This window comes from Entelurus aequoreus, linkage group LG08 (assembly GCF_033978785.1).
Source record: "Entelurus aequoreus isolate RoL-2023_Sb linkage group LG08, RoL_Eaeq_v1.1, whole genome shotgun sequence".
NCBI lineage: Eukaryota > Metazoa > Chordata > Actinopteri > Syngnathiformes > Syngnathidae > Entelurus > Entelurus aequoreus.
Window position 1 is genome coordinate 22,777,720 of NC_084738.1, and position 27,199 is coordinate 22,804,918.

Here is a 27,199-nt window from a genome sequence, read left to right on the forward strand (position 1 = left end):
TTGTTGCTGATGTCACTAACAGTTGTTTTAGGGTCTTTCTTTATAGCTCTCACAATGTTTCTGTCATCAACTGCTGATGTTTTCCTTGGTCTACCTGTTCGACGTCTGTTGCTTAGTACACTAGTGGTTTCTTTCTTCTTCAGGACATTCCAAATGGTTGTACTGGCTGTGGCCAATGTTTGTGCAATGCCTCGGATTGATAGTCCATCTTCTCTCAGATTCACAATTGCTTCTTTTTCACGCCAAGACAGCTCTCTGGTTTTCATGTTGGTTCCACCTCTAAATGCAGTCTGCACAGGCAAAACCTACCCTACCCAATCTGAAACTGAGCTCAGACATTCAGTGCTATTTATTGTTTGAATAATCAATGTAACTGGGAGACACATGGGCAACAAAACACACCTGTCAGTCACATGTTCCAATACATTTGCTTTCATGAAAAATGGGTAGGTTCAAACAAAAGGGGCTAACTTCTAAGTTGTGTAATAGATCCAGATGTAAATACCTAGAAATAAAAGCTGAAATGTTGATCTTTTGACCCATATTAATTTTTTGATGTCAAACCCAAATGTTTTCAGTCTACAACAAAAATAAACAAATTGGACTCACTGTTCCAATACTTTTGGAGGGCACTGTATATATTTATGATTTTTTTTTTTTTTAAACAAAACAGAATTATTTAGGGAGGGGTTATCTAGATATGTTTGATATGTTGATTCCCTCTTTAAAAATTTAAAAAACTAACTAAGGTTTTTACATGTTTTAAAAAAGCTGGTTTCAACTGAATCCATGCAATAATACGTTTTGTTAATGCATGTAAACATACCGTGTGTGTGTGTGTGTGTGTGTGTGTGTGTGTGTGTGTGTGTGTGTGTGTGTGTGTGTGTGTGTGTGTGTGTGTGTGTGTGTGTGTGTGTGTGTGTGTGTGTGTGTGTGTGTAGGGAGATGGCCGGCCCTTTAAAAGTCTTGTGTATGGGGCCCCAGAATTTGGTGCTATGCCCCTGCAGACAATAATGGCTTTGTGTTGGCTTTATTTCAGTGGATAGTAAATCTATACGGCTATACAAGCTGTGCGCTGACTAAAGTATATTCACACTGAATTGTTAGAGGTGTATTTATTGACTTTTGTGAAATACTGGATTACTTGACTGATGCAGCCACACGCCAAATCAAGGTGGAAATGTTTAGACGCTGACATCAGTTGGCGTGTTTCACCTCCTCCATCTTCTTTTTGCGTGTGTGTTTTCACTTAGGGCTCTAGTAATTGTTCACACTTGTGTTCAAACACAAACACACTCCATTGACGCTGTCTATATCCAGCTGTCAATCTCAGCAGCATGCAACGCCCTCGTCTCATTCACTGGCTTTTTCTGTCTGCAACCGAAGCCGAAGTGACCAGTAGCGCCTGTTATTATGACGCTCCGTTGGGAGAATGGCAGGATTTCCCAGTGAGGAAAGGAAATGCTCCTACTTCCCCCTTTGGTAATTGAAGAGTGCTGACAAAGCATCCTAGGATGTGTTTGTTTGCCCGTGTGTGTTTTTCCCCACTTGAAAACCACAATTGAAGTTGAAATTTATAACCTGATGAATGAATGATGCTCACTATGGAGGTTAATTTGTGTTTTATTACCAAAGCTTTTTTTGACACATATTTTACATGCAACTATGCTGACAATTCTATTAAATAAAAATTAATCAGCAAATATATATGTTTAAAAATTCAGTTTGTCAAAATTCAGCGTGTAAAAATTCAGTGTAAAAAAAATCAGAGCAGAATTATTCGTTGCTTCAAATCTCAAGACCCACTTTCAGTGTATTAAGACTGAAGCACCTCATTTGCTGATTCTGAGGCAGGATCGATTGCTTCAGTCTATTTTTTTTGACACTGAATGTATGTAACTAAATTTTTTGGTGTTTGAATTTTGTGAACAATTTTTTTTTTTTACATTAAATTGTGCTGACAATTTCATTGAATACAAATGCTTCAGCAACATTTGTGTTTAAAAATGTAGTTTGTTAAAATTCAATGTTTTAAAGTTCAGTGTATAAAAATTCAGTGCAAAACCCCCCCACCCCCAAAAAAAAAATTGGTGCAGAAAAATTCAGTGTGGAAAAATCATTGTAAAAAAAATAAATAATTCAGTGCAGAATTATTCGTTGCTTCAAAACTCAAGACCCACTTCCAGTAAATTAAGATTGATGCCCCTCATTGGCTGGTTTTGAGCCAGGATCGATTGCTTCAGTCTTAATTTTTTGACTCTGAATGTATGCAGCTGAGATAGTCTCCAGCACCCCCCGCGACCCCAAAAGGGACAAACAGTAGAAAATGGATGGATGGATGTATGTAACTGAATTTTTTTTTTACATTAAATTGTGCTGACAATTTCATTGAGTACAAATGTGCTAGCAAAATGTGTGTTTAAAAGTGTAGTTAGTTAAAATCCAATGTTTTAAAGTTCAGTGCAGAAAAATCCCAAATAAAAAAAAAATTGGTGCAGAAAAATTCAGTGTGGAAAAATCCTTGTAAAAAAAATTCAGTGCAGAAGTTTTTCATTGCTTCAAAACTCAAGACCCTCTTCTGGTAAATTAAGATTGATGCACCTCATTGGCTGGTTTTGAGACAGGATCAATTGCTTCAGTCTTAATTTACCGAAAGTGAGTCTTGAGTTTTGAAGCATCAAATATATATTTTTTTCACTCAATTTTTATAAACTAAATATTTTCACACTGTATTTATAAAAAAAACAAAAAAAACTGAATGCTTTTTAAAGCACACATTTTGCTCACCGATTTTTATTCAACAAAATTGTCAGCATAATTGTGATGTAAAACAATTCATTTCACAAAATTCAAATGCAAAAAAAATCAGTTACATAAATTCAATGTCCAAAACAACAATTCGTAATAAAGACTGGGGATAGGTTCATTGGCAACACTAAATTGGCCCTAGTGTGTGAATGTGAATCTGTGTTGGACCTGCGATGAGGTGGCGACTTGTCCAGGGTGTACCCGGCCTACCGCCCGAATGCAGCTGGGATAGGCTCCAGCATCCCTGCGACCCCAAAAGGGACATGCGGTAGAAAATGGATGGATGGATGGACATAAATTAACCTCCATAGCTTACTTGTTGGTTGTTTTCTTTGCACATAAAAGCTCGCCAGTTGTTTGATGGACTTACATGTTTCAGCGGGACTGTTTGTAACCCGGACGTTCCTTCACTGGCTGTCCCACTTCATTATTTTCAGCTGACTTAAAAGACTTTGGAAAGGAGAGTCTATTGCACGTTCAAGACAAACAGCCTTTTTTGTGTGTGGTGCACATGGCCAGCGTGTGTAACCTAATGGAAGTCACGGTAAGCATAGGATTGAGCATGATTGGCCGACCCTGTCCGAGACCCCTTACATCCCCTCAGCCTCCAGTCTCTTGTCCAGCATCCCGCCAGCCAGCCCGCTAATGTCGTTAGCTGCCCCCTAATGACAGCGAAATCTCATTAATATGCCGCACAGCTGGGCCCAATAACCAGTGAGGATGACGCTAATCAAATCTCGGAGGACTATAACCCAAAGCTGAACTGCACAGACACAAGTCTGGAGGCTTTGTCATATTTGTCTGTGCTCCCTTTGAAGTGTTTGACGCTCGCCAGATGTATCTAACGCCGGGATGACTGCACACACCACTTCATCATCGTCGGGACGTCTCTCCCATGTTTACGCCGAGTCATGCGGTAATTGTTTTAGGAAGATGTGGCCGCCAGTGCGCTGCTTGCACCCCCCACACACCCGCATTAAGCGCGCCTGTGGCTAGTCGAGTGAATCTTCAGACAGCCATTACAAACTGCTCGCACATGAACGTAATTAAATAACCGCTTTTGAGGGCAGCACACTCCATTAAGTCATCATGCTATCTGGGTGGTAGAAGGTGATATAGTCATTATTCTCATATGATGAGGTTAAGAAAATGAGAGGTTTTGTCATGTCCTACGCTGATTTGTTCAAATCCCGGAACAGTTTTTAACCATGGGAAAAAATTATCTGTTGCAGGGTGAAGCTGTGTCCATCCCAAAGCCTTTCCCAACTGCCATCAACAATTTTGCTGCTAAAACCAATAACTGAACAATAGTAAAATTAGCAAGCTAACTAGTCTATTTAGCCAGCAATTGAGTTAGATTAGGGGTTGTTTGCCTTTGGTCATATTAATATATGTTGCGCATTCAGTACATAATAATTGCTAATTGTCCAGGAAAAACTTAAGTTGTCCATTTGAATAGCAAAATAGCAGTAATAAATAAAGACTTTTAAAATGAATGCAATCTTCCTGTGGGCAAGATTCCTTATTAAGACTCATGACGTCTCGCGGGCCAATTTGAAGACGTCGGCGGGTCGTAGTTTTAGATTGTCCCATATCAGTAGACATGATTTTAAATAAGCGCGACCAAGATGGAAATCAATTCCTACTTGTTGCGCAAGTGTACAAAAAGTATTCAGTACTAGAGAGGGGGGAAAATCCTCAGTTTTTAGATGTATCACGATTCGGACATGGCCGATTGTAAAATTGATTGGTAAATGTCCAAAAATCTATTAATTATTGTAAATAAAGTAATGCAGACAGTTCTAAAATGCGCAACAAAGAAGTGCAGTACACGTTATACCCAGGCCGCAATGTGAGCGGACACGCTGCACAGCGTAAACAAACGTGGCTGCCCGCAGCGAGCCATCATACCGAGAGATCCAACCAGGTCCTTCCGTTCTAAAAACTGGCGTGGAAAAACACTTTGGCTTTTATTTTTGTATTTCCATCCTTATTCCACTATGAACAATCAGGAATTGGAGCACTGCTTCACACAATGCAGCCCAGATCCACCATCCTCTCTACACTACTCGACAACAATTTAATTTGTATCTCAGGGGAAACCTATTTATGTTTGTATTTAGGCAGTAAAACACTTTCAAAGGGATTATGTGCCTTGTGTTTTGTTTGAAGTTTAGTTAATATTTGGTAGGGGCCACTTTTTTTGTAATTTGAAAAGACACTACAACTGCAGGTACAAGATTATACATTTTAAAGGAGCTTGCTGAGCTGCTGATCCCAAATAACTATTTCATTTATATCTCAGGCAAACCTATTAATGTTTATGTTGGTATTCAAGCAGCAAAGCACTTTATGAACGGCTGGTTTTGAAGTGTTTTGGTGCTCTGTTACTTTAGGGCACTTATGTTCCAGTTTTGCGCACACTTCCATTAATCTAATAAATGTAATGGAAAGGAGTTCTTATTACAAATGTACTGTTTTGCATGAACGCTTATTTAGTGAAACGAAATAAGTCAATCACTATACATGAATTAAAGATTCATCAATAATCCGTTTTGAATTTTAAAACATAATCAAATCATGAAGTGCCCATAGATTCCCACCTCTATTGATTACCGCGTTGACCCGATTTTAAGATGTTTTTTTACCCCTTAGGAATAAAGACATGCCGTTTTACATTTGGGGTCTATAGATTTATACATGCAGACCAACAAGTGGTGCCAAACATCTTCTTCCCAATTGTGTCAGAAGTTTTCTTCCTGTGACTTACCGGAAGACCCTCTTGAAAAAAGACTTGGACAAGTTGGCAAACAGTGATGGACCTATGATGGTCGTTTGAATAAAATTATAGTGTTGAGCTGAAATGTACAACTTAATTTGAAAAAAAAAATTTCTTAAAGGAGTATTACTTTTTAGGGGATTTTGTCTATCGTTCACAATCGTTATGAAAGACATGACGGATTGATTTTTTTTTTTAATGCATTCTAAGTATTAAATTAATATTACATATTTTAAATGTTCGCTTACAATGGAGCCGATGGGAGCCGTTCACTTTTGCCTATAGAGCCCCTAAAAAACATCCACGCCTCCATTCGGGTTTTATATACATTTTTTATATACATGATGTAAATATATATGTAACACTTATAATAACATTTAATATTTACGTATTTTGATCATTTTAAGCACAAGCGGCGCATTAATTTAAAAAATGCATCACAATGTGTGATTTTTGTTTCTTCATCACTGATTTCTGCTCACTGCAGACTTTATGAGCCAACAAACATAATAAAACATCACTTACTGAACATGGTCATGTTCATAATCCTTGCAAAGAAACGGGGCGAGGGGAACAAGCGTCGCTTGTGTCGTTCTCGCTAGTTCCAGGTCCTGTATGGCGGTCAAAGTGTCCTAACTTGTTGGATTATACTCTCAGCCATCTACTATCCAGGTGAGAGGCATTATTTACAATAAATTTAGAGGGAGCAGGGAAGCAAGAAAACAGCAGACCACTCGATGATGTAAACATAGGGACAAACGGAAGTGATTACGTCATCGCTATTAATAGTTTGTCCGTGTTAGCGCTTATAATAACAATACCACTAATACTTGGTTAATACTCAAGTCACGAAATGTACTTGTACCACAGTTTAAGAACCACTGCTCTAGGACACTTTCACTCAGACCTTAAAGCTGACACTTCTAACACATGCGTGTGAAAAACCTAAGAAACTAACTTTAAAATACAGAGCCGAACATGACTTCTTCTACATGTCAAGGGGAATTTGATGATTACTTGTCGTCTAAAAGCCGTGTGGAAAAACACTGTTGTACTACTGCTAATGTTAGCCAGTTATGGACGCAACCACTGAATTGATTTACGTGGACCCCGACTTAAACGAGTTGAAAAACTTATTCGGGTGTTACCATTTAGTGGTCAATTGTACGGAATATGTACTGTACTGTGCAATCTACTAATAAAAGTTTCAATCAATCAAAAAAGTCTTTATTGGTAAGTTCATGATAACTGGATAGCTTCTAATACCTATTTTGGCAACCAGTGTTAAAATAATGACTAATGCATCCTTCTGTGTGCTTTCTTATATTTAAAAGCATGTAAACCTAAGGCTTTTATTGGCACATTATGTTACTGTGCTTTTTCTTATTTGATCTATTTGGTTACTTACTCAGCATGTGAAAGGGGACCTATGATGATTTTAATCTACATTTAAAAATACTCCCCTGTGGATTAGTTCAAACTGTGGCACGTGTACCACTAGTGGTACGCAGGCTCCATCTAGAAGTACGCCAAAGAATCAAGTGTTTTATTTTCCTATATTCAAACAGTGTTACTGTCCAAACTGTGTGTAATGTTATATATTTCGAAGTCGTCATCTTCATGGTAATCGGTCGGGAAAAAAACTTCATGAACATTGCATAGATTCACCCGGTCCCAATATTAGGTACACTTACACACTCGCTGATTGATTGAGACTGCATAAAAAAGCTGCTTTTAGCAGTTTTCGCGTCGCTGCATGTTGCACGTCAGTGTTATGCGCATGCCAAGATTATATGATAATAATACTTTATCTAGGGCTGCCACTAACGATTAATTTGATAATCGATTAATCTGTTGATTATTACTTCGATTAATCGATTAATAATCGGATAAAAGAGACAAACTACATTTCTATCCTTTCCAGTATTTTATTGGGAAAAAAACCAGCATACTGGCACCATACTTATTTTGATTATTGTTTCTCAGCTGTTTGTACATGTTGCAGTTTATAAATAAAGGTTTATTTAAAATAAATAAATAAAAATTATGTATGCGCATAGCATAGATCCCATGAATCGATGACTAAATTAATCGCCGACTATTTTTATAATCAATTTTAATCGATTTAATCGATTAGTTGTTGCAGCCCTAACTTTATCCTACATTTGTTTTGTGTTTCTTCACATCGAAGCAGAGGAGGTGGAGCAGCTTCTCCCGGTTTGGCTGAGGGTTTGACTTAATGTCCAAATAAGTACGTCCACACCGCTCTTAAGTCACGACGCAGCCAGACTGCAAAATATAGTATAAAAGGCATCCAAAACTGCGTGCAATCTCTCGCCAAAATGTATCATCCTTATGATTTGATGCTTTGACATTAACGTGAGCATCCAACATTGTAACAACATTTATAAGTTGGAAAAAGATGGAATTCATCGTAGGTGCCCTGTAATACAATTTTGAACTAATCTGGAGTTTTAGTTTTTAGTACAAATGCTTTAAAACTGGCAAGGTAAAAACACAAATAATCGAAACCGGATCATCGTGATTAATCGTGATCCTCAGCCCTACTTTCGAGGAATACCCACCCCAGCAGCCAAAAAGCTTATGTGCATAATGAGACGTAAATACGTAGAGCCTCTCATACAAAAACAAAATCATATTTTATCAGCCAGTTTTTCATGTTGTCATATATTCCTGTAGAGTGCTCTCGTTTTATCACGCCAGCACTCTTCCTGGCTTCCCGCTGCGATGTTGGAACATCGCAACCGACCGTGGCCTGCTTTTTTTGGGGGGGGTGGAGGGCACGTCCCAATGAGGCTTTGCCAGGCCTGGTGTGAGTCACTTCCTCCACTGTATGACTGTGGCGCGCTCACAACGGGCAGTGTTGATCGCAGCTTGGATGGCGTTGTGTAATAATGGGCCCGGACTGGGGGAAGAAGGAGCTTCTCTGTCCACAAGCCTGCCATTGTTTTGCTTCATGTCTCTGTTCTGATGGGACTCCAGAAGCCGGCCTTTGTATTTAATTACACTTGCAAGCCCCCGCACAGACCAATGTCCCCGTGTCCCAGATTTCCATGGATGCTCTCATTAAGACTGTGTGTGTTTGTGTGTGCGCGTGCACGTTTGTGTGTGCGTGCACATGTGTGTGTGTGTCCAATGAGGAGATAAGGAAAAGCCCATTGCATGTGTCCATGCAGATGCAGTTTTGATGAGCATGTGGGTGTTGGGCTGGCTGACTGGCACACACTCTGTTTGTCAGCTTTAATGTGGATGAATCGCCGTCCGCTCGCGCTAATATTGCCGCGCTGTAATTAGTCCACATCAAGAGCGGCGGAGGCGGTCAGAAAGCTGTGAATGGCTGGCTGCTAATGAGAAAATATGCCATGTTATGTAAGGCGTGCGCTATTTAGGTTTCATTTTTTTGACATGGGTGTGGAGGGGCTGCATGGGCGCTGTGGGCCCCGGATGACACCCGCAGAGGTGAATGATAGGGAAAGGACACACTCCTCCGGCCTGCAGTCTGTCTCCAATGGCTCTCATTTAACTACATGATTCAGTCTGTCATTGCGTTATTTCTTCTCCCTTTTAGTGCAACTGGGTCATTTTTTTTTTCCTGCTGCCATGACCTCCAAATGTCATAATAGGGCAGCCCTGGTTGGGTGTCGCTGTTTAGTGTTGCAACGGACCCTTATTGCTCGACCGGCGACACAGGAAAAGTGCTGAACAGACAGGGTTTTAGCGTGCACGGCTTGTGTTTGTTTTTTTTTTGTTTTTTTTTACTTCCAGGAAAGCCTTAAACAGATCTGGGCATCAGGTTGGTTTATTTTGGTTGTGGTGAACATAATCCCTTCTCCGTGTACCATCTGCTGCATGGACACGGAGGTTGGCAAGCGAGCTGAGACCTGCGTGCTGATACTACACACACACACAGATAGGGGAGGTGTGCTCGCCGCGTAACGGCTGTTTGTCGCCCAGAGTGCACTGCGATTGTGCGCATCGATCCAATGGGAGCGTAGTCATGCGGCGAGTGTCGGGTGCTGCTGCGCGGCTACTACAGCACCGCCCACTCTGTTAAACATAGATGGCTGATTTGCGCAGGAGGTGCCTCCGAGCTGCTTGTCTACTTCCCAAATCCATCCTCTGTTGAGCTGATAACACCAGTCTGCACAAAAGCTCTGTCGGCACACTTGCATATAAATAATATACCTGCTTGAAAAATGCTCAGAATAAAGCTTCATGCTTTGTGTTTGGATAATGCAATGTATTATAACCAATTGCTGTCACACGTGCATAGATAGTACTAGATAGTACTTTATTGATTCCTTCATTAGAGTTCCCTCAGGAAAATGCATGAATGTATACATACTTAATTTCTTTACTTTTAAATCATGATGAGCCCGCCACATTATTTTTTGTGGCCCGCGAAAGCTTGGAAATAATATGCATTAATAAAATGCCTAATCTTTTCTTACTAAATATATTTGTTCTTTCCTTTTTGACATTAAAAATCATGTACTGCATGCAATTGCATATCTGTTCAAATGCAATATTATCAAAATCAAAATATTATATTATCATGTATTCCAAAAATACATATACAAAATTTAAAAAAAGATAAATACTGTACTTAAATATCTGGTTGACTTATAATTTCAAAACAAATGATCAATCAAATTGTAGACTGTAATATTGACCATAGATTTTACGGTTAAATTCCGCCAACTGAGTTTTTTACCGTAAAATCAACTTTGCTACTGATTTTTTGTCCACATACAGTAAGACACTAAAACATTAAAAAACTAACAAAAAAAACATTAAAACAAGATTTTATGGTTAAAAAAGAAACTGGCAGCTCTGTTGCTTGAATTTTACCGCTAAAAACAGTGGTATAGTTTCTCCATTCCATTGCATTTATTAAAAATTGTTATATGCTGTAAAAAACCCACTGCTTTTACTGTAAAATTCTGGTGACTGAGCTGCCAGTTTTTAAAGTAAAAATTATATATATATATATATATATATTCATATAATACTCATTGTTAAAAGCGGCCCTCTGAGGGCAACTATAACTGCGATGTGGCCCTCAATGAAAACCAGTTTTACACCCCTGGTTTAGACAGTAAAGGCTTTTATTTGAATGTGAAGTACTTGTATTAAATATATAATTCAACACCGTGTTAATCGTAGCCAGGCTTGATTTTGAGTTAAAGTGATTGTTTTAATTTAGTTAATGGGAATTGTTCTTAGTCATAATCTCAGTACAGTAATGTCCAGTGTTTTACATCGGTATAATTTTAGAATGTTGTAGATGTAGTGCTGCAGCTATCGATTATTTTGGTAGTGGAGTGATCTATTGATTAGTTTGTTTGATTATTCCAGTAATCTGATAAAACACATCTTGTAGCCGCAATGCCTAGTATAGGGAAAATAGTTTAAATAAACCAATACTTTTCCGCTTGCAATAATCGTATATTCTTTTGTTTTTAAATTGCGCTTTTAATGTTTGCATTAATACAACTTCAACGCTGTTCACCACCACACAGATCAGGGCACCTATACACCACTATATTTAAAGTTGTATTATTTTTAATAACAAAAGTAGTTACATTCATTGGATGATAAATTGAAACATCTGAATATAAATCTAATGTTTTTTGTAATCAAATGAATCAAGTAATTATTGCAGCCCTATGTAGTAAGATGCTAAAGGTCACTGGGTTTGACAAGAATATTAATTTGTTATATTATGTATGTATTTATGTATTGTATTATTTATGTATTGTATTTATGTTATATCCCACATGTTAAGATGCTGGATATTATTTAAAGGTGCCTAAAGTTGACTTATAAAAATGTACAGTTAATTTGACAGATTTTTTTATATATATAAACTGAGTAGTGCTACTACCACCTTTTTAATAGGAAGTAGATTTTTTTTTTTAAAAGGGGTACGGGGGTTGGAGTGTCATCATTGTAAGTAATCATATTGGCTTGTGAATAAAAATGGTGGACTTCCATGGCCTAGTTCCATGTGCACACCATGCTCAAACAGGGATTATGGCATTATTTGCTCGGCTGTAGGCCACCGGGTGCAGCGCTGTGCTGTGAACGCCTGCGTTTATATTTTACACACACACACACGCGCACAGGGTATTGAGGTCAAAGTTCAATACATATTACATGAAGACAACAGCGGGCCTCTTCTAGCACTTGCAAAATATGTTTGTTTGTTCCTATGAACGCTCTCTTCAACTTCCTTTTGTTTGCCATTCCGGAGAAAAAGTGCAATTCGCCTTGCCCGCAGGTGGATTTGTATCCGTAACGTCAAGGAATGAGTTGCTAAGCATCCCTACTTAAGGCTTGATTATATAAGGATGAATAAAAGAGCAACTTCAGGCCATGTATCAGAGGGAAGCACTGTCTTTGAACCCTGCCAGCAATGCATTTCTTCACATCAAGACATCACTTTGGCTCCAAGGGAGGGGAAAAACTGCTACGGCTGGGCTTGCTATTGCTTTGATGATCTGTGTGTGTGTGTTGGGGGGGGGCGGGGGGCAGAAAACACACCATCAAGCAGTGTGCGCACCTCTTTTCAAGGTGTGGGCATCAGCCGGCCCATGGATGACACTGTTTATCGATTAATGACGCGTTGTCTGACAACTTGCGCTCACTAACCCCCCTGGTGTTTTCCTCTCCTTTTTGCTCTCCGCAGCGATAGAGACGCAGAGTACCAGCTCAGAGGAGATAGTGCCAAGCCCGCCCTCGCCTCCCCCGCCGCCCCGTGTCTACAAGCCCTGCTTTGTGTGCCAGGACAAGTCCTCAGGGTACCACTATGGTGTCAGCGCCTGTGAAGGCTGCAAGGTGAGAGACTCGGGGCTCTTCTCTGAATCTGCTAAGGCAGCAGAACTATTTTTCCCATCTTGTAATGTTCATTTGATGTCTTAAAAAAAAAGATATCTCAGCTGAGATGTAACACAATAAAATGACTTTCATCTGAGCGACGACCAGGCGTCTTTTAGGGTGTAGGCCAGGGGTGCTCACACTTTTTCTGCAGGCTAGCTACTTTTCAATTAATCAAGTCGCGGGGATCTACCTCATTCATATATATAACTTATATTTACTTATTTATGAAATATATGTTTTTGTTAACAAGTTAAAAGTGTTTAATGATAATGCAAGCATGTTTAACACATATAGTTAATATTGTTAACAAATTAAAGGTGTTTAATGATAATACAAGAATGTTTAATACATATAGTTAATATCGTTAACAAGTTAAAGGTGTTTAAAAATAATGCAAGCATGTTTAACACATATAGTTAATATTGTTAACAAGTTAAAGGTGTTTAAAGATAATACAATCATGTTTAACACATATAGTTAATATTGTTAACAAGTTAAAGGTGTTTAAAGATAATGCAAGCATGTTTAACACATATAGATTCCTTTCTTTCATGAAGACAAGAATATAAGTTGGTGTATTACCTGATTCTGATGACTTGCTTTTATAGGAATCAGACAGTGGTGCTGATAACGTCCGCATTTTCTAATGGAGGAGAAAAAAAGTCCTCCTTTCTGTCCAATACCACATGAAAGTGGTTGGTTTTTGGCATCTTATTTGTCCAGCTTCCGTACTCCTTTGTATACACTTTACAAGAAATACATTGGCGGCAAACTCCGTAGCTTGCTAGCTTGTGCACGCCAGCTTTCTGAAACTCTTATTTTGTTAGTGCAGGCAGGATGAAGCAGCGCTTCTATTGTGCAACTGTGCAGTCGGTCTTTGGAGTTTTGACGACAGGTACGGCGCCAGAGTCTGTTGAAATAAAAAGTGTTTCTCGCCTTCCTGTCGGTAATTTTTTCTTAATAATGAGCTGGCAGCAGCCAGCGTCATCTCAGAAGACCCTCGGGTGCCGTGAATGTCAATCAAGTGACGAAAGTGACGTCATAGTGAAGATATATGATCGCTCATTTTTAGGACTATTTTTTTTTATGCCTGGCTGGCGATCGACTGACACACCCTCCGTGATCGACCGGTAGCTCGCGATCGACGTAATGAGCACCCCTGGTGTAGGCCTTTATTTGCAATCACTAAGGATGGGTGCAGAATGTTGCATGCCAAGCAAAAAAAAGACGCTCAAAAGTACAGTAAGGCTCCGCTTTTCAAAATGTGCCAGCTCCATGCTAATTTACATTGGATTTGCCATAGACACACTAAAGATTAGCATTAGTGATTTTGCATGGCATATCAACACCTCCAAATTTTGGAACAAATACTACAACTAAGATTCATGTTACAATCAGGAGCGGTATGGCGTAGTGGGTAGAGCGGCCGTGCCAAAAACCTGAGGGTTGCAGGTTCGCTCCCCGCCTCTTGACATCCAAATCGCTGCCGTTGTGTCCTTGGGCAGGACACTTCACCCTTTCCCCCGGTGCCGCTCACACTGGTGGATGAATGATGAATGAATGATAGGTGGTGGTCGGAGGGGCCGTAGACGCAAACTGGCAGCCTCGCTTCCGTCAGTCTACCCCAGGGCAGCTGTGGCTACAAATGTAGCTTACCACCACCAGATGTGAATGAATGATGGGTTCCCACTTCTCTGTGAGCGCTTTGAGTATCTAATAATAGAAAAGCGCGATATAAAATCTAATCCAATATTATTATTATTACAATCAAACAGTCAGTGTGTAATAAATACAATATTTACAGTATAAAGACTTTGTAGGGCTCAATAAAAGAAAATACTGGCACATTCAACCTAAGACTACTTCATGGTGGCAACAAGAGGTGGGAATCTTTGGGCATCTCATGATTTGATTACTGTTACAATTCAAGAGCTGCGGTTCGATAAAAAATCGATTATTGATGCATCTTTAATTTATATATATATTGATGCAGTTTTATATTTCTTTTCATTTCACTAATTAAGCATTTTATCAATTGTATCTTTAAAAAACAGAGAATTTGTAATATGAAACTGTTAAATTAATTCACACTTTTATTAGATTAGTAAGTGTGCAAAACTGGAACTTAAGCGCTCTGTGATTAAGGAGCTGGTCGGATCTCTTGGAGAGTTTTGTCGCTGCAGTTAGCCAAATTTTACAACTGTCTGCATTACTTTATTTACAATAAATAATTCGATGATCAATTATTGACGTTTACTAAACGATTTTACAATCGTCCATGTAATTGCGATGCATTTAAAAATGTATTATTCCCCCCCTCTAGCGGCAACACACTGTAGCCTATACACTACTGCCATCCAGCATTGTGGAATTGCAACTGCATAGAAATTATACACAGTATATAGTACTGTACGGTACAGTATTTGCAAATGAGACAGAAATGTAAAAAAAACTAGATAACAACTGGACAGCACAACTCAGTGTTAAATGTTACATTTTAAAAAATTATGATTTTTTTTTTTAAACAATTAACACACAAAAGTACAAAAAATAGGTACCGTTGAGTACTGGTAACAATTCCTAGATATCGGGAATTGTTTCTTTATCCATTGTAGTAATACACGTTCATAGTGAATTCTTATCATTTTTATGAAAGAAAGTGATGATACAACATACATGATTGGCTTTTTCTAATAGAGTAAAAGTATTGTTATTGTGGCAACAGCAATGAAACAATAAGAACTTATGCAGGTTTGACAGTGGAGTTTATCAGAAGACAACCAAAACAGTGCAGAGCAATTATAGCGATAACATTAATGCTGTTTTGGGGTAGCAACAGCATAATTATGTCTAGTAATGAGGTCGTTATTAGTATTTGTATTATTTGGGGAAAGGTACGTATTTGTTTCATGTGTGCTGCAATTAGTTGTCACTAGTAGAGTGGACGCCTCTTTTTGAGTACCTGCGGTTTTGATTGATTGATTGAAACTTTGATTAGTAGATTGCACAGTACAGTACATATTCCGTACAATTGACCACTAAATGGTAACACCCGAATAAGTTTTTCAACTTGTTTAAGTCGGGGTCCACGTTAATCAATTCATGGTATCAGTAGTATTGCTTAATATTCGAAAACATCACAGTAATAAACTAAAACTGTTGTGAAATAAGATTTTTAAAATGTGGAAAAAATGGTAATTGGATTTCCTGTTGTCATATACACAAGTTGTACCTGTGTAAACCTTGCAGTCCTCTTGCACAGGTTTTGCTGACATTTCCACATCTGCCAGTTGTTATCGATGCTATTCAAAGTCACGCAGGTGTTCAGACGGCCTTGTGGTGTTATCACTTGATAGTGGATGTGCTCATGTACTTACAATACTGTTCTTTTCATGCCGCAGTTTTTGATGTTTTAAAATGTGTATGGTAATTTTGACAGCAGTTTTAATTTAGTTTGTCAGTCTTTTGACAACAATGTGTTTGTTTTAGTCATATCTTTAGCCTTCTAAATTGATTTAGTTTTAGTCGACTAAATTCTTCAACATTTTAGTCAACTAAAATCCCAGTAAATTTTGTCAATTAAAATGGATGGAAAATATAAAGTATAAACTATTACAGATCTTTGAATTTGTTTTTGTACCGCTTTTATTAAAGTTATTACAATTACTGTACAACGTAATAAATCAACTCTGCATAATTTAGCTACAGAGGTAGCATTTCTAACTGTTACCGGTAAACTCTATCGCCCGCAGACTTTTTTGGGGCTCTGGAAATCAATAAGCCAGAGTTCCTGGAACACAGATTTCTGGCTGGGACATATGGTACAGTACAATCAGCAAGATAGGATGGAGCTAGACCTAAACCTTAGAGTCTCATCTTAAGTGCTCAGGAAGCCAGTGTAGGCGTAATATGATCAAACTTTCTTGTCCTTGTCAGAAGTCTAGCAGCCGCATTTTGTACCAACTGAAATCTTTTAATGCTAGACATTGGGAGACCCCAAAAAAATGTGTTAGAGTAATCGAGACTAGACGTAACAAATGCATGAATAATGATCTCAGCGTCGATGGTGGACAAAATGGCAATGTTACAGATGGCTGTTTTGGTAACACTCCTAATATGCAACTCAAATGATAGAGTTGGGTCGAAAATAATCCGAAGATTTTTCACAGAGTCGCTTTGTATGATTGTTTTATTGTCAAATGTTAAGGTGGTATACCTAAATAAGATGACGATGGCGTCTACAAGCTTTGTTCTTCTCCAACAACACCATGTGGTTTTGTGCAAAAGTTTGGCCAACAAAAATAAATAGTAGCGATACCTCTCACATCTAATACACAAGCTAGGTACCTCATACGCGCTTAATTCATTGAGATGACAAAACATTATAGCCAGTGTTATTGTTATTGGAAACACTGCCAAAGTTGGCAATTAAATAATGGGCGAGTAACCATCCCAGTAAACAAACAGCAAGACGTTATAAACAATCTGTGGTATTGTTCCCTACACATGTTTTTACAGATCGCCTTTTTCCTCTCCTCCTTAACACTCAGAATCACAGCAGATGAGTGAAGGAGCGACCAGTGACACAATGCTCTGTAGTGCCTTCAAAAGGAAAGCAACATCCAATATTTTTCTACCCATGGTATGCTTTTTGGGTGGGGCAAATTTGTCTGTCTCCAATATTGTCCACACCTGTCGCCACCTAGTAACAGCAGTGTGGTTTTAAACTTACTGCTGAGATTCCACGGGATTTAAGCGAGTGAAACAAAGCGATTGGCTGCAAAAACCCCAGGAAATGTTTGTTAAGGTTAATAATACTAATAATGTCAATGTTTAAGTTTGGCGTGGTGTTAGACTTTTGTGCCCTTACACAATAGCCTTTGGTGTGGACGGGCGATCGCTCCACGGGGCTGTTTTCTGCCATCGAGATTGTGAAAGTGCTTGATTTGAAATGAAGCAGAACCTGCTTTGCAAATCACCCTCATTTAATCACGGCAGCCAAAATTGTGATTGTGATTAAAATTTGATTAATTGTGCAGCCTTAAATAAAATCCACTTTACCTTGTCATTCAATCTACTTGGCATTCAATGGAAGGGAGGGGGAGGCAGTGTTGACAACGCTGTGGATACTTCCTGAATGTTTTCAAACCACACAGGGCTTCTCCATTGTTTTCTTTGGACTCATATTGAGCCAACAAAACTAGACAAATCCCGTAAAAAAACACACTTTAAAAGCACACAAAGTAGCAATTAGCACACTAGCTAACGACAGCAATTTTCCTGCTGACTGAATGAGCACAGCCCGCTCCCAATGGCTGTGCTGCCTGGCACGCAATGGGTGGATGAAAATTCCGTGCACTAAGACAGATCTTCGTTCTGTAGTTCGTAAATCGAAAAGTTTGTACCATTAGAAGTTTGTAAATCAAGGTTCCCCTGAAATTTAATTGCATGTCATTAGAGTATCAATGCAACAGTCCGCGGGGTAAAACAGAGCTTTTTAGTTTGTGTCGTACAAAGTGTGTGACATTATCTTGTTTTTAAACCAACAAAACTTCTGCGTGTAAGCGCCTGGTGAATGGTAGGTTATATTTGTTGTGTGTTAATTGACCTGACCTGTTATGTATTGTGTAGCTATTATCCTGCCATCTACTGGGCATATTTGTAATGACAAGCCAATCCAACATATTATTATTATCTACTTGTGAGAAAAATGGATGGATGCAACGATATGAGCGAGAGCAGCAGTTTAAAAGTCCTTGTTGTGGACTGCCACAGGTAAATGGCACTGCCAGTTAGGGTTGCTTATGCTTTTTAGCTGTGTTTGATTGATTGATTGATTGAAACTTTTATTAGTAGGTTGTACAGTACAGTACATATTCCGTACAATTGACCACTAAATGGTAACACCCGAATAAGTTTTTCAACTTGTTTAAGTCGGGGTCCACGTTAATCAATTCATGTCCCACATTTGACTGTGACAAACGAACAAATGTGTCCTCAACGCACTGGAGCATTCTCGCTCGTGGCGAATGTCCCGCCACAGTGCAAAGCAAACCGCAAGCTAGAACTCTTAAATTCAAACCGAGGTGAGCTGATCGATACAAATATCGACAGCAACAATACCAAGTATAGTATCTGCATATGGTTGATACGACACTGGTTAGATCGATATTTTTAATTCTCAGAAGATATTTTGTCGTTTTTGTTATTGTTTAGAAACACAGGAATTAAGTCCCTGCGCACAGGAATAATTTTAAAGGCAAAACATCAGGAAATAATTTGAATAACCTGCTCAGTGGCCTTGTGGTTAGACTATCTGCCCTGAGATCGGTAGGTCAGGAGTTCAAACCCCAGCCGAGTCATACCAAAGACTATAAAAATGGGACCCATTACCTCCCTGCTTGGCACTCAGCATCAAGGGTTGGAATTGGGGGTTAAATCACCAAAATGATTCCCGAGCATGGCTACCGCTGCTGCTCAGTGCTCCCCTCACCTCCCAGGGGGTGGAACAAGGGGATGGGTCAAATGCAGTGGGTAATTTCACCACACCTAGTGTGTGTGACTATCAGTGGTACTTTAACTTTAACTTTAATATTGAATTGCTATTGTTACACAACAATCCTATGTTTTTGTCTGATTATAAATTGATCAGAAATTGTATTTAGAAAATTTGAAGTCTAAGTATCGGCATGGGTATGATTTGTATAGGATTGATACCTAAATGTGTTGTATCAGCCAAAACTAATGCAAAGTATCCAAAAGTGTAGCTAGAACCATGTTACAACAGAAAATAACCAGATATTAACAATACAATAATAATAGTTTTGAGAAAATAATAAGACCCGAAATCACGCAATATGTTACCGCATACATCAGCAGCAAAATTAGGAGCCTTCGTAACCCTTCATAACGATTCTATTATCACTTACATATCAAATAAAATATTGTGTTATACATTGTTAACGCTGAAGGCTGCAATATATATATATCGCGATATAGATTTTAGGCCATGTTGCCCATCCCTGATGCTCGTTTGTGTATTGTCCATGAACCAATGGATGAACAAACCATCCCTTGGCAGAGGTCTTATTAAGTGCAGCCCTGTACGTCTCGAGTTATTTCAGTTCATAAAAAGACATTAATAAAACAGATCTGTGGAATAGGACTGTAATGTAACAACCAGGTGCATTGGTTTTAGGAACGACTACTAGTTTTAAGTCTATAAACTTGACGTATAAAAATAAACTGTAAAATAAAACTTGGCGTTTGGGCGGCGTGTAGCCTTGCACAGTATGACACAAAGATGGCAAGGGGAAGCGGAGAGCATATTGTGACTGACAGAAAAGAAGGATGTGGGGCTGCAGATCAGACAGAAGGGGTGCAGGGGTCACAGCTGAACCCATTGACACCATAAAAATGGCGGCCGCTGCGCCATATGAGGTGTGCGGGAGGCGGGGGGTCTATAAACCTTTCACACGACACCTCCCTTTCCCATCTCCTCTGCGCCGCATTACTTTGTCAAATTAGCAGCAAACTTTTCATTTTCAAATGGCAACAAAAAGGAAATATTTAGAGCACGGAGCGCTCACAGCAGTGTGACGCACGCTGCCACTTCTAAGCGCGATAAACAAAAAGAGAGGCGCCGGGCGATAGATGAGCTCTAAATTTGAGTAATTAGCCGTTTCTCAGCTTTGATCAAAGCGTTTCTCTCTGGCTCGCTCGCTCGCACTGTCTTAGAATCTACGCTGTAATGAGCTTTTTGAGGCCGGCGTTGTACAACAGGGGACGCGAGGAGAGCTGATGTTTTTATCTGCCCGCCAGACATTGAATTGTTGTGCAGAAAGTTACTCAAGAAGAGTGACTCAAAGTCTAATGTTTTGCTGTCGCTTGTCAACACATCTGACTTACTTTCATAACATGTCTCTAGTATTTATTCTTTGTATCTCTACAAAGGTCGGGCATTGCAGAGTAGATATGGTATTCGGGCAACAACATTACGCCTCATTCCAACTCATTCTTCAAGAAGCTAAGAAAAAAACACATTCCTGGCTGCAGATCTGCTAGCGCCCCCTGTCTTTGATCCGAGGGACCGCCTCCTCCCTCCACATCTGCAGTGCTAATCTGAAGAATTCCGGATGCCTCCGCCATATCTCTGACTACAGAGGAGATGACTTGGCAAAGCACGCTCAATAATTCAACACTATGGGCGTGCGAATGTATATGCTTGTCTCATTTGAGACTGGGGTAAGTTGAGGGTTAGCCGCGTCGACTTTGCAGCAGCATGCCAAACTACAAAGGCATTTCCTGGGGGCTGCGGCGAACAGAGGAGATACTGATGGAGGTGTGTGTGTGTGTGTGTGTGTGTGTGTGTGTGTGTGTGTGTGTGTGTGTGTGTGTGTGTGTGTGTGTGTGTGTGTGTGTGTGTGTGTGTGTGTGTGTGTGTGTGTGTGTGTGTGTGTGTGTGTGTGTGTGTGTGTGTGTGTGTGTGTGTGTGTGTGTGTGTGTGTGTGTGTGTGTGTGTGGAAGGGTATGGAGCTCTCTTACTTGAGACAGCTTGCCTCGTTTGTTGTTTAACTTCGACTGCCAGCACATACTCACCGGCATTGCACTTCTCTTCCCCTTTTAGATATTAAGACTCGAGCATTAAATATGCATGTTTACACCCTCATATTTATGGTTTTGTCTGAGGGGCATAGCAGTGGCGTGCGGCATAGAAACGAGCATCCTGATGGTATAGCAGCGAAGCAACTGTGCTTCCACGGGAAATAGGCATGAGATACATTGATTTTTAAATATGAGGATTGACGGAAGTGGGTGTGTGGGTGCCTCAAGATAAAAAAACAAACATGTTTGTCGCAAATAATACAATATACAGTGCATCCGGAAGTAGGGCTGGGCGATATGGCCTTTTTTTAATACCTCAATATTTTTAGGCCATATCGCGATACACGATATATCTCGATATTTTGCCTTAGCCTTGAATGAACACTTGATACATATAATCACAGCAGTATGATGATTCTATGTGTCTACATTAAAACATTATTGTTCATACTGCATTAATATATGCTCATTTTAAACTTTCATGCAGAGAGGGAAATCACAACTAAGTCAATTTAGCAAAACTGTATTTATTAAACAGTTATTAAGCAGTGGCACAAACATTCATGTCATTTCAAAACAGAGTGCAAGATTGTCAGAGACATTTTAAAACCAGCTATAAGTGCACTTTTGTGAATGATGTCACTAAGATGACATTTCAAAACAACACTAAATTAAAGTGCCCTTTTTGTACAGAACGCCACTACAATAGTCTAAAACAAATAAAGCGCACTTTTGTGCATGATGACACACAAGATATTTCAATAAGTGACACATAAAAATGAGCTGCATATCAAATAGTGTATGTCCTACGGTGTTGATGTGGAAATAGTTGCTTCGGCATTTAGTTGGTGTGGCACCGAACGTAGATGTTGACATGTAAAGACATATTCCCGCTTGAAGCCAAACCACCGTCAGACAATGGAAGTTGGAAGTTGGAGTTAGGAAGTTGGAGTTAGGAATTACGTCACAGCCGATTTGTGAGCATTTCAGTCGGAATTAAAGATACCGGTAGCCACATTCACAAAAAGCTATTTTTGCATTTTCCTTGTCGGTGGACGTGTAGCACGTATATACTACATGCAAGGAATGTCGTTTACATTACAGTAACGTTACCATCGTATATGGCTGATTTAGTACAACAAAAACTAATCAGAAGTGCCAATAACTGATATTATAGAAGCGTATATCATTGTTCACATTAAGAGTAGCCATATTTTAAGCCAACTTGGGGTTGGTGAGAATGCTCCGACTTTTCCAGTCGGAAATTTGACCTCGAGGGCCATTCCAGTTGAAATTCCGATCAGAAACTCGGAAATTCCCGACTTCCCAATACAATTGAAATGCACCACTACAGTGCAGAATACTGAAAATGAAAAGAGTGAGGTTCCCCAAGATGGTTGAATTAGCAAGACAATGTATCTGCATCCTTTAGCTATGGTTACTTCAAATGTGACGTCAATTAATGACACATTTGTATTTAGGAGTTACTTTATGTCGTTAGAGCAATAATGTTAGTAGCTCTGAGCTTCATTTTCTGTTCTGTTGTTTAGCTTTTGTCTCCGGTCCAAACAAGGCTGTTAATATAAACAATTGATGGAATAGAGACATGTATTTTTGCAAATATTCACATGTAAGCACATCTATTGTACAGGATACTGAAAAATGAATGGAGTGAGGTTCCCCAAGATGGTGACATTTTATCTGCCACCTTCAGCCATGGTACCTTCAAAAGTGTTATCGATAATCATATTTGCTACATGTTAGTGCGATATTGTTAGTTGCTCTGAGCTTCTTCTGTCCATGTTGAATTGTTGGAATATAGTAAATATTAAAACTATTTAAAATACATAACTATACAGTAACTCAGGATGAGGCAAAATCACCCAAAAATTAGCAAAATTAGCATGATAGTTTTCTTGCATTCTCTTCAAAGTGGCTTTACATGTTGTCAAACATACACAAATGTACATATTAAGGAGGCGTTAGTAGCGTTTAGTAGCTCTGAGCTTTAGTTTCTGTTCTGTCATCCGGCTTTCAAACAAGGCAGGTAATGTTGAATTGCGACGGTGTGGCTAGGTGGTAGAGCGGCAACTTGAGGGTTCGAGGTTGGATCCCAACTTCCGTCATCGTAGTCACGTCCGTTGAGCAATACACTTCACCCTTGCACCTGATGGGTCGTGGTTAGCGCCTCGCATGGCAGCTACCGCCATCAGTGTGAATGAAGGGAGAAAAGCGCTATATAAGTATAATCCATTGACCATTTACATGATGTTGAATTGTGAAATAGAACCCTTTATTTGGTGGTCTAAACATATTTTAAAGTATTCTAGCTCCCACAATGGCTCTTCAACCAGTGTCCATTTATAAAAAAAAATTGCAAGTGTGAGCTTCAGAGTGCACCAGTACATGGGGTGATGGACGGCTGGGCAGCGCCTGAAGAGCTGCAGCCTGCCAATGTAGCCCCCACTCCCTCCCCTCTGTTGCAAGTCTCGAGATGTTTGTTGTAATATGTATGTGTGCTTTGCTATGGAGGTTTTTTTTCTACTCCAGACTGGGCCCCCTCAGGAGCCCAGTCTAGATTGTATTTTTTTACTCATCCCCAGCGTTTACCTTTTTCCCATCTTTTACGGGGCGCCATGTGGCGACCCATCAGCGTTCCTGTTCTGTAACCCTGTACACTGTTTGTTTGTCTAATCTTGAACGAGTTTGTGCTGAAAACAAAGTTCCGTTGTACTTGTGCAATGACAATAAAGACCTACCTACCTACATAAAACACACATGTGAGGACGCTGTAGGTGTCTGGGAAGCGCTCTTAATCTGGCAACATTGTGAAAGTCATGTTAGAGAGGATTCCTTTGCTGCTCTGTGAACTCAACAACCCCGCTACACACACACACACACACACACACACACACACACACACACACACACACATACCTTCCGCTCTTTCACGCACGCAATGTGAATCTCAGCAAGGCTCATAACCAGTACAGCACCACAAGTTGAACAGTGCGAAAGACCGGTTCAGTGCCGTTCCCCTCCCCGCCTCATCTCTTCTCAAGCTGCAGGGTGGCTGTCAGGCCCGCTGAGGGCTCTTGTCGCCGGGTGGATTAAGCGGCGATATACAAAAAGAGGCTTAAGGGCCGCAGGAAGCATTGACTCCTAAAAGGAGAAGAGGACGGGAGGAGGAGGACAATTAACTGGCTCACGAGTCGACTGCGGCGACCAATCAGGGCCAAGCTGTCAGAGGGAAGCTGGGCCTTGTGATCTTACGAGGGAGTAGGTCAATCCCCTGGTGACACCGGGGTCAAGGTCGGGGCAACATTGGATCAAATAGGACATGATACACACACACACACACACACACACTTATCGCTCAGCAGCAGGCACCACAACTTCTCACCTTTTAAGGGCAAATCTTCTTAAAGGCCTACTGAAATGAATTTTTTTTATTTAAACGGGGATAGCAGATCTATTCTATGTGTCATACTTGATCATTTCGCGATATTGCCATATTTTTGCTGAAAGGATTTAGTATAGAACAACGACGATAAAGATTGCAACTTTTGGTATCTGATAAAAAGAAAGGCTTGCTCCTACCGGAAGTAGCGTGACGTAGTCAGTTGAACATATACGCAAAGTTCCCTATTGTTTACAATGATGGCCGCATGAAGTGAGAGAGATTCGGACCGAGAAAGCGACAATTTCCCCATTAATTTGAGCGAGGATGAAAGATTTGTGGATGAGTAAAGTGCAAGTGAAGGACTAGTGGGGAGTTGAAGCTATTCAGATAGGGAAGATGCTGTGAGAGCCGGGGGTGACCTGATATTCAGCTGGGAATGACTACAACAGTAAATAAACACAAGACATATATATACTCTATTAGCCACAACACAACCAGGCTTATATTTAATATGCCACAAATTAATCCTGCATAAAAACACCTACGTGTTTGTTATGCTAGCTCCTCTGCTAGCTCCTAGCTCCATAGAACACGCCAATACAATTCAAACACCTGATCAACACACACAATCACTCAGCCCAAAAGACCGTTCACCTAACCCAAGGTTCATAAAGCTTATATATTTTTAAAAAGTTACGTACGTGCCGCGCACATACGGTCAAGTTATCAAATGTTTAGCAGCCAAGGCTGCATACTCACGGTACCTAATATTCAGCTGGGAATGACTACAACAGTAAATAAACACAAGACATATATATACTCTATTAGCCACAACACAACCAGGCTTATATTTAATATGCCACAAATTAATCCTGCATAAAAACACCTGCGTGTTTGTTATGCTAGCTCCTAGCTCCTATGCTAGCTCCTAGCTCCATAGAACACGCCAATACAATTCAAACACCTGATCAACACACACAATCACTCAGCCCAAAAGACCGTTCACCTAACCCAAGGTTCATAAAGCTCATATATTTTTAAAAAGTTACGTACGTGACGCGCACGTACGGTCAAGCTATCAAATGTTTAGCAGCCAAGGCTGCATACTCACGGTACCTGGTATTCAGCTGGGAATGACTAAAACAGTAAATAAACACAAGACATATATTTACTCTATTAGCCACAACACAACCAGGCTTATATTTAATATGACACAAATTAATCCTGCATAAAAACACCTACGTCTTTGTTATGCTAACTCCTAGCTCCTATGCTAGCTCCTAGCTCCATAGAACACGCCAATACAATTCAAACACCTGATCAACACACACAATCACTCAGCCCAAAAGACCGTTCACCTAACCCAAGGTTCATAAAGCTTATATATTTTAAAAAAGTTACGTACATACGCAAAAAAAAGTTGCGCACATACGGTCAAGCGATCAAATGTTTAGAAGCCAAAGCTGCATACTCACAGTAGCACGTCTGCGTCTTTGTCATCCAAATCAAAGTAATCCTGGTAAGAGTCTGTGTTGTCCCAGTTCTCTACAGGCGTCTGTGTATCGAAGTCAAAAGTCCTCCTGGTTAGAGTCTCTGTTATCCGAGTTCTTCCATCTTGACTGCATCTTTCGGGAATGTAAACAAAGAAGCGCCGGCTGTGTACTGTTGTTGCTGACTACGTTCGAAAAATACGTTCATTTCGCACCGACAACTTTCTTCTTTGCTTGCTCAGCTTCCTTCTCCATAATGCAATGAACATGATTGCAACAGATTCACGAACACAGATGTCCAGAATACTGTGGAATTATGAAATGAAAACAGAGCTTTTTCGTATTGGCTTCAATGTGGAAGGCATACCCGTGTTCCCCGGGCTACGTCACGCGCATACGTCATCCTTAGAGGCGTTTCGAACCGGAAGTTTAGCGGCAAATTTAAAATGTCACTTTATAAGTTAACCCGGCCGTATTGGCATGTGTTATAATGTTAAGATTTCATCATTGATATATAAACTATCAGACTGCGTGGTCGGTAGTAGTGGGTTTCAGTAGGCCTTTAACTGCCACATCTTGTATCCACTAGAGGCGGGCGATACTACACACGTTGGTATCGATATGATACTAGGTAAATACAGGGCCAATATCAACGATACCCCTTACTTGATTCTGTATATATGATAATAGTTTGAACTAAAAAAAAACATTTTATTTTTATTGACATTTTTGTCAGTAGATCTGCAGGTTACAAAACTTTTTTTTTTAAATGGTGAAAGGGGAAATAAAAACAAAGTTTAAGGGAAAGTAAAACATATAACTAGATTAAAACACAGGACAAATATGTGGGTTAAAAATTAAAAAAATATGATTTTATAACCTTTGCTTCTTCCTACTACTAGGGATGATGTTTGATAAGAAATTATCGAGTTCGAGCCTATTATCGAATCCTATTATCGAACCGATTCCTTATCGATTCTCTTATTGAGTCCAGAGAGGTTGTTGTATATGGAAAAAAAAACAATATTTGGTTTAACAAATCAATTCACATTCTCTACTGCTCGCTACTATAGTATTACCATATCTGAGTTATTGTGCAGAAATGTGGGGAAATAACTACAAATGTGCTCTACATTTGTTAACCGTGTTACAAAAAAATTAATTAGACTGATACATAATGTTAGATATAGAGAACATACAAACACTTTATTT

At 39.7% G+C, this 27,199-nt stretch overlaps 1 protein-coding gene across 2 annotated transcripts in view; it reads left to right on the top strand.

The window, feature by feature from the left end:
* Positions 1–27,199, top strand: part of raraa (retinoic acid receptor, alpha a) — a 400,791-nt gene that overhangs the window by 338,493 nt on the left and 35,099 nt on the right. For both annotated transcript variants that reach the window (XM_062056004.1, XM_062056003.1), the window contains one exon: positions 12,300–12,448. In XM_062056004.1, coding sequence (XP_061911988.1) covers positions 12,300–12,448 — 149 coding nt within the window. The remainder of the gene's footprint in view (positions 1–12,299; positions 12,449–27,199) is intronic.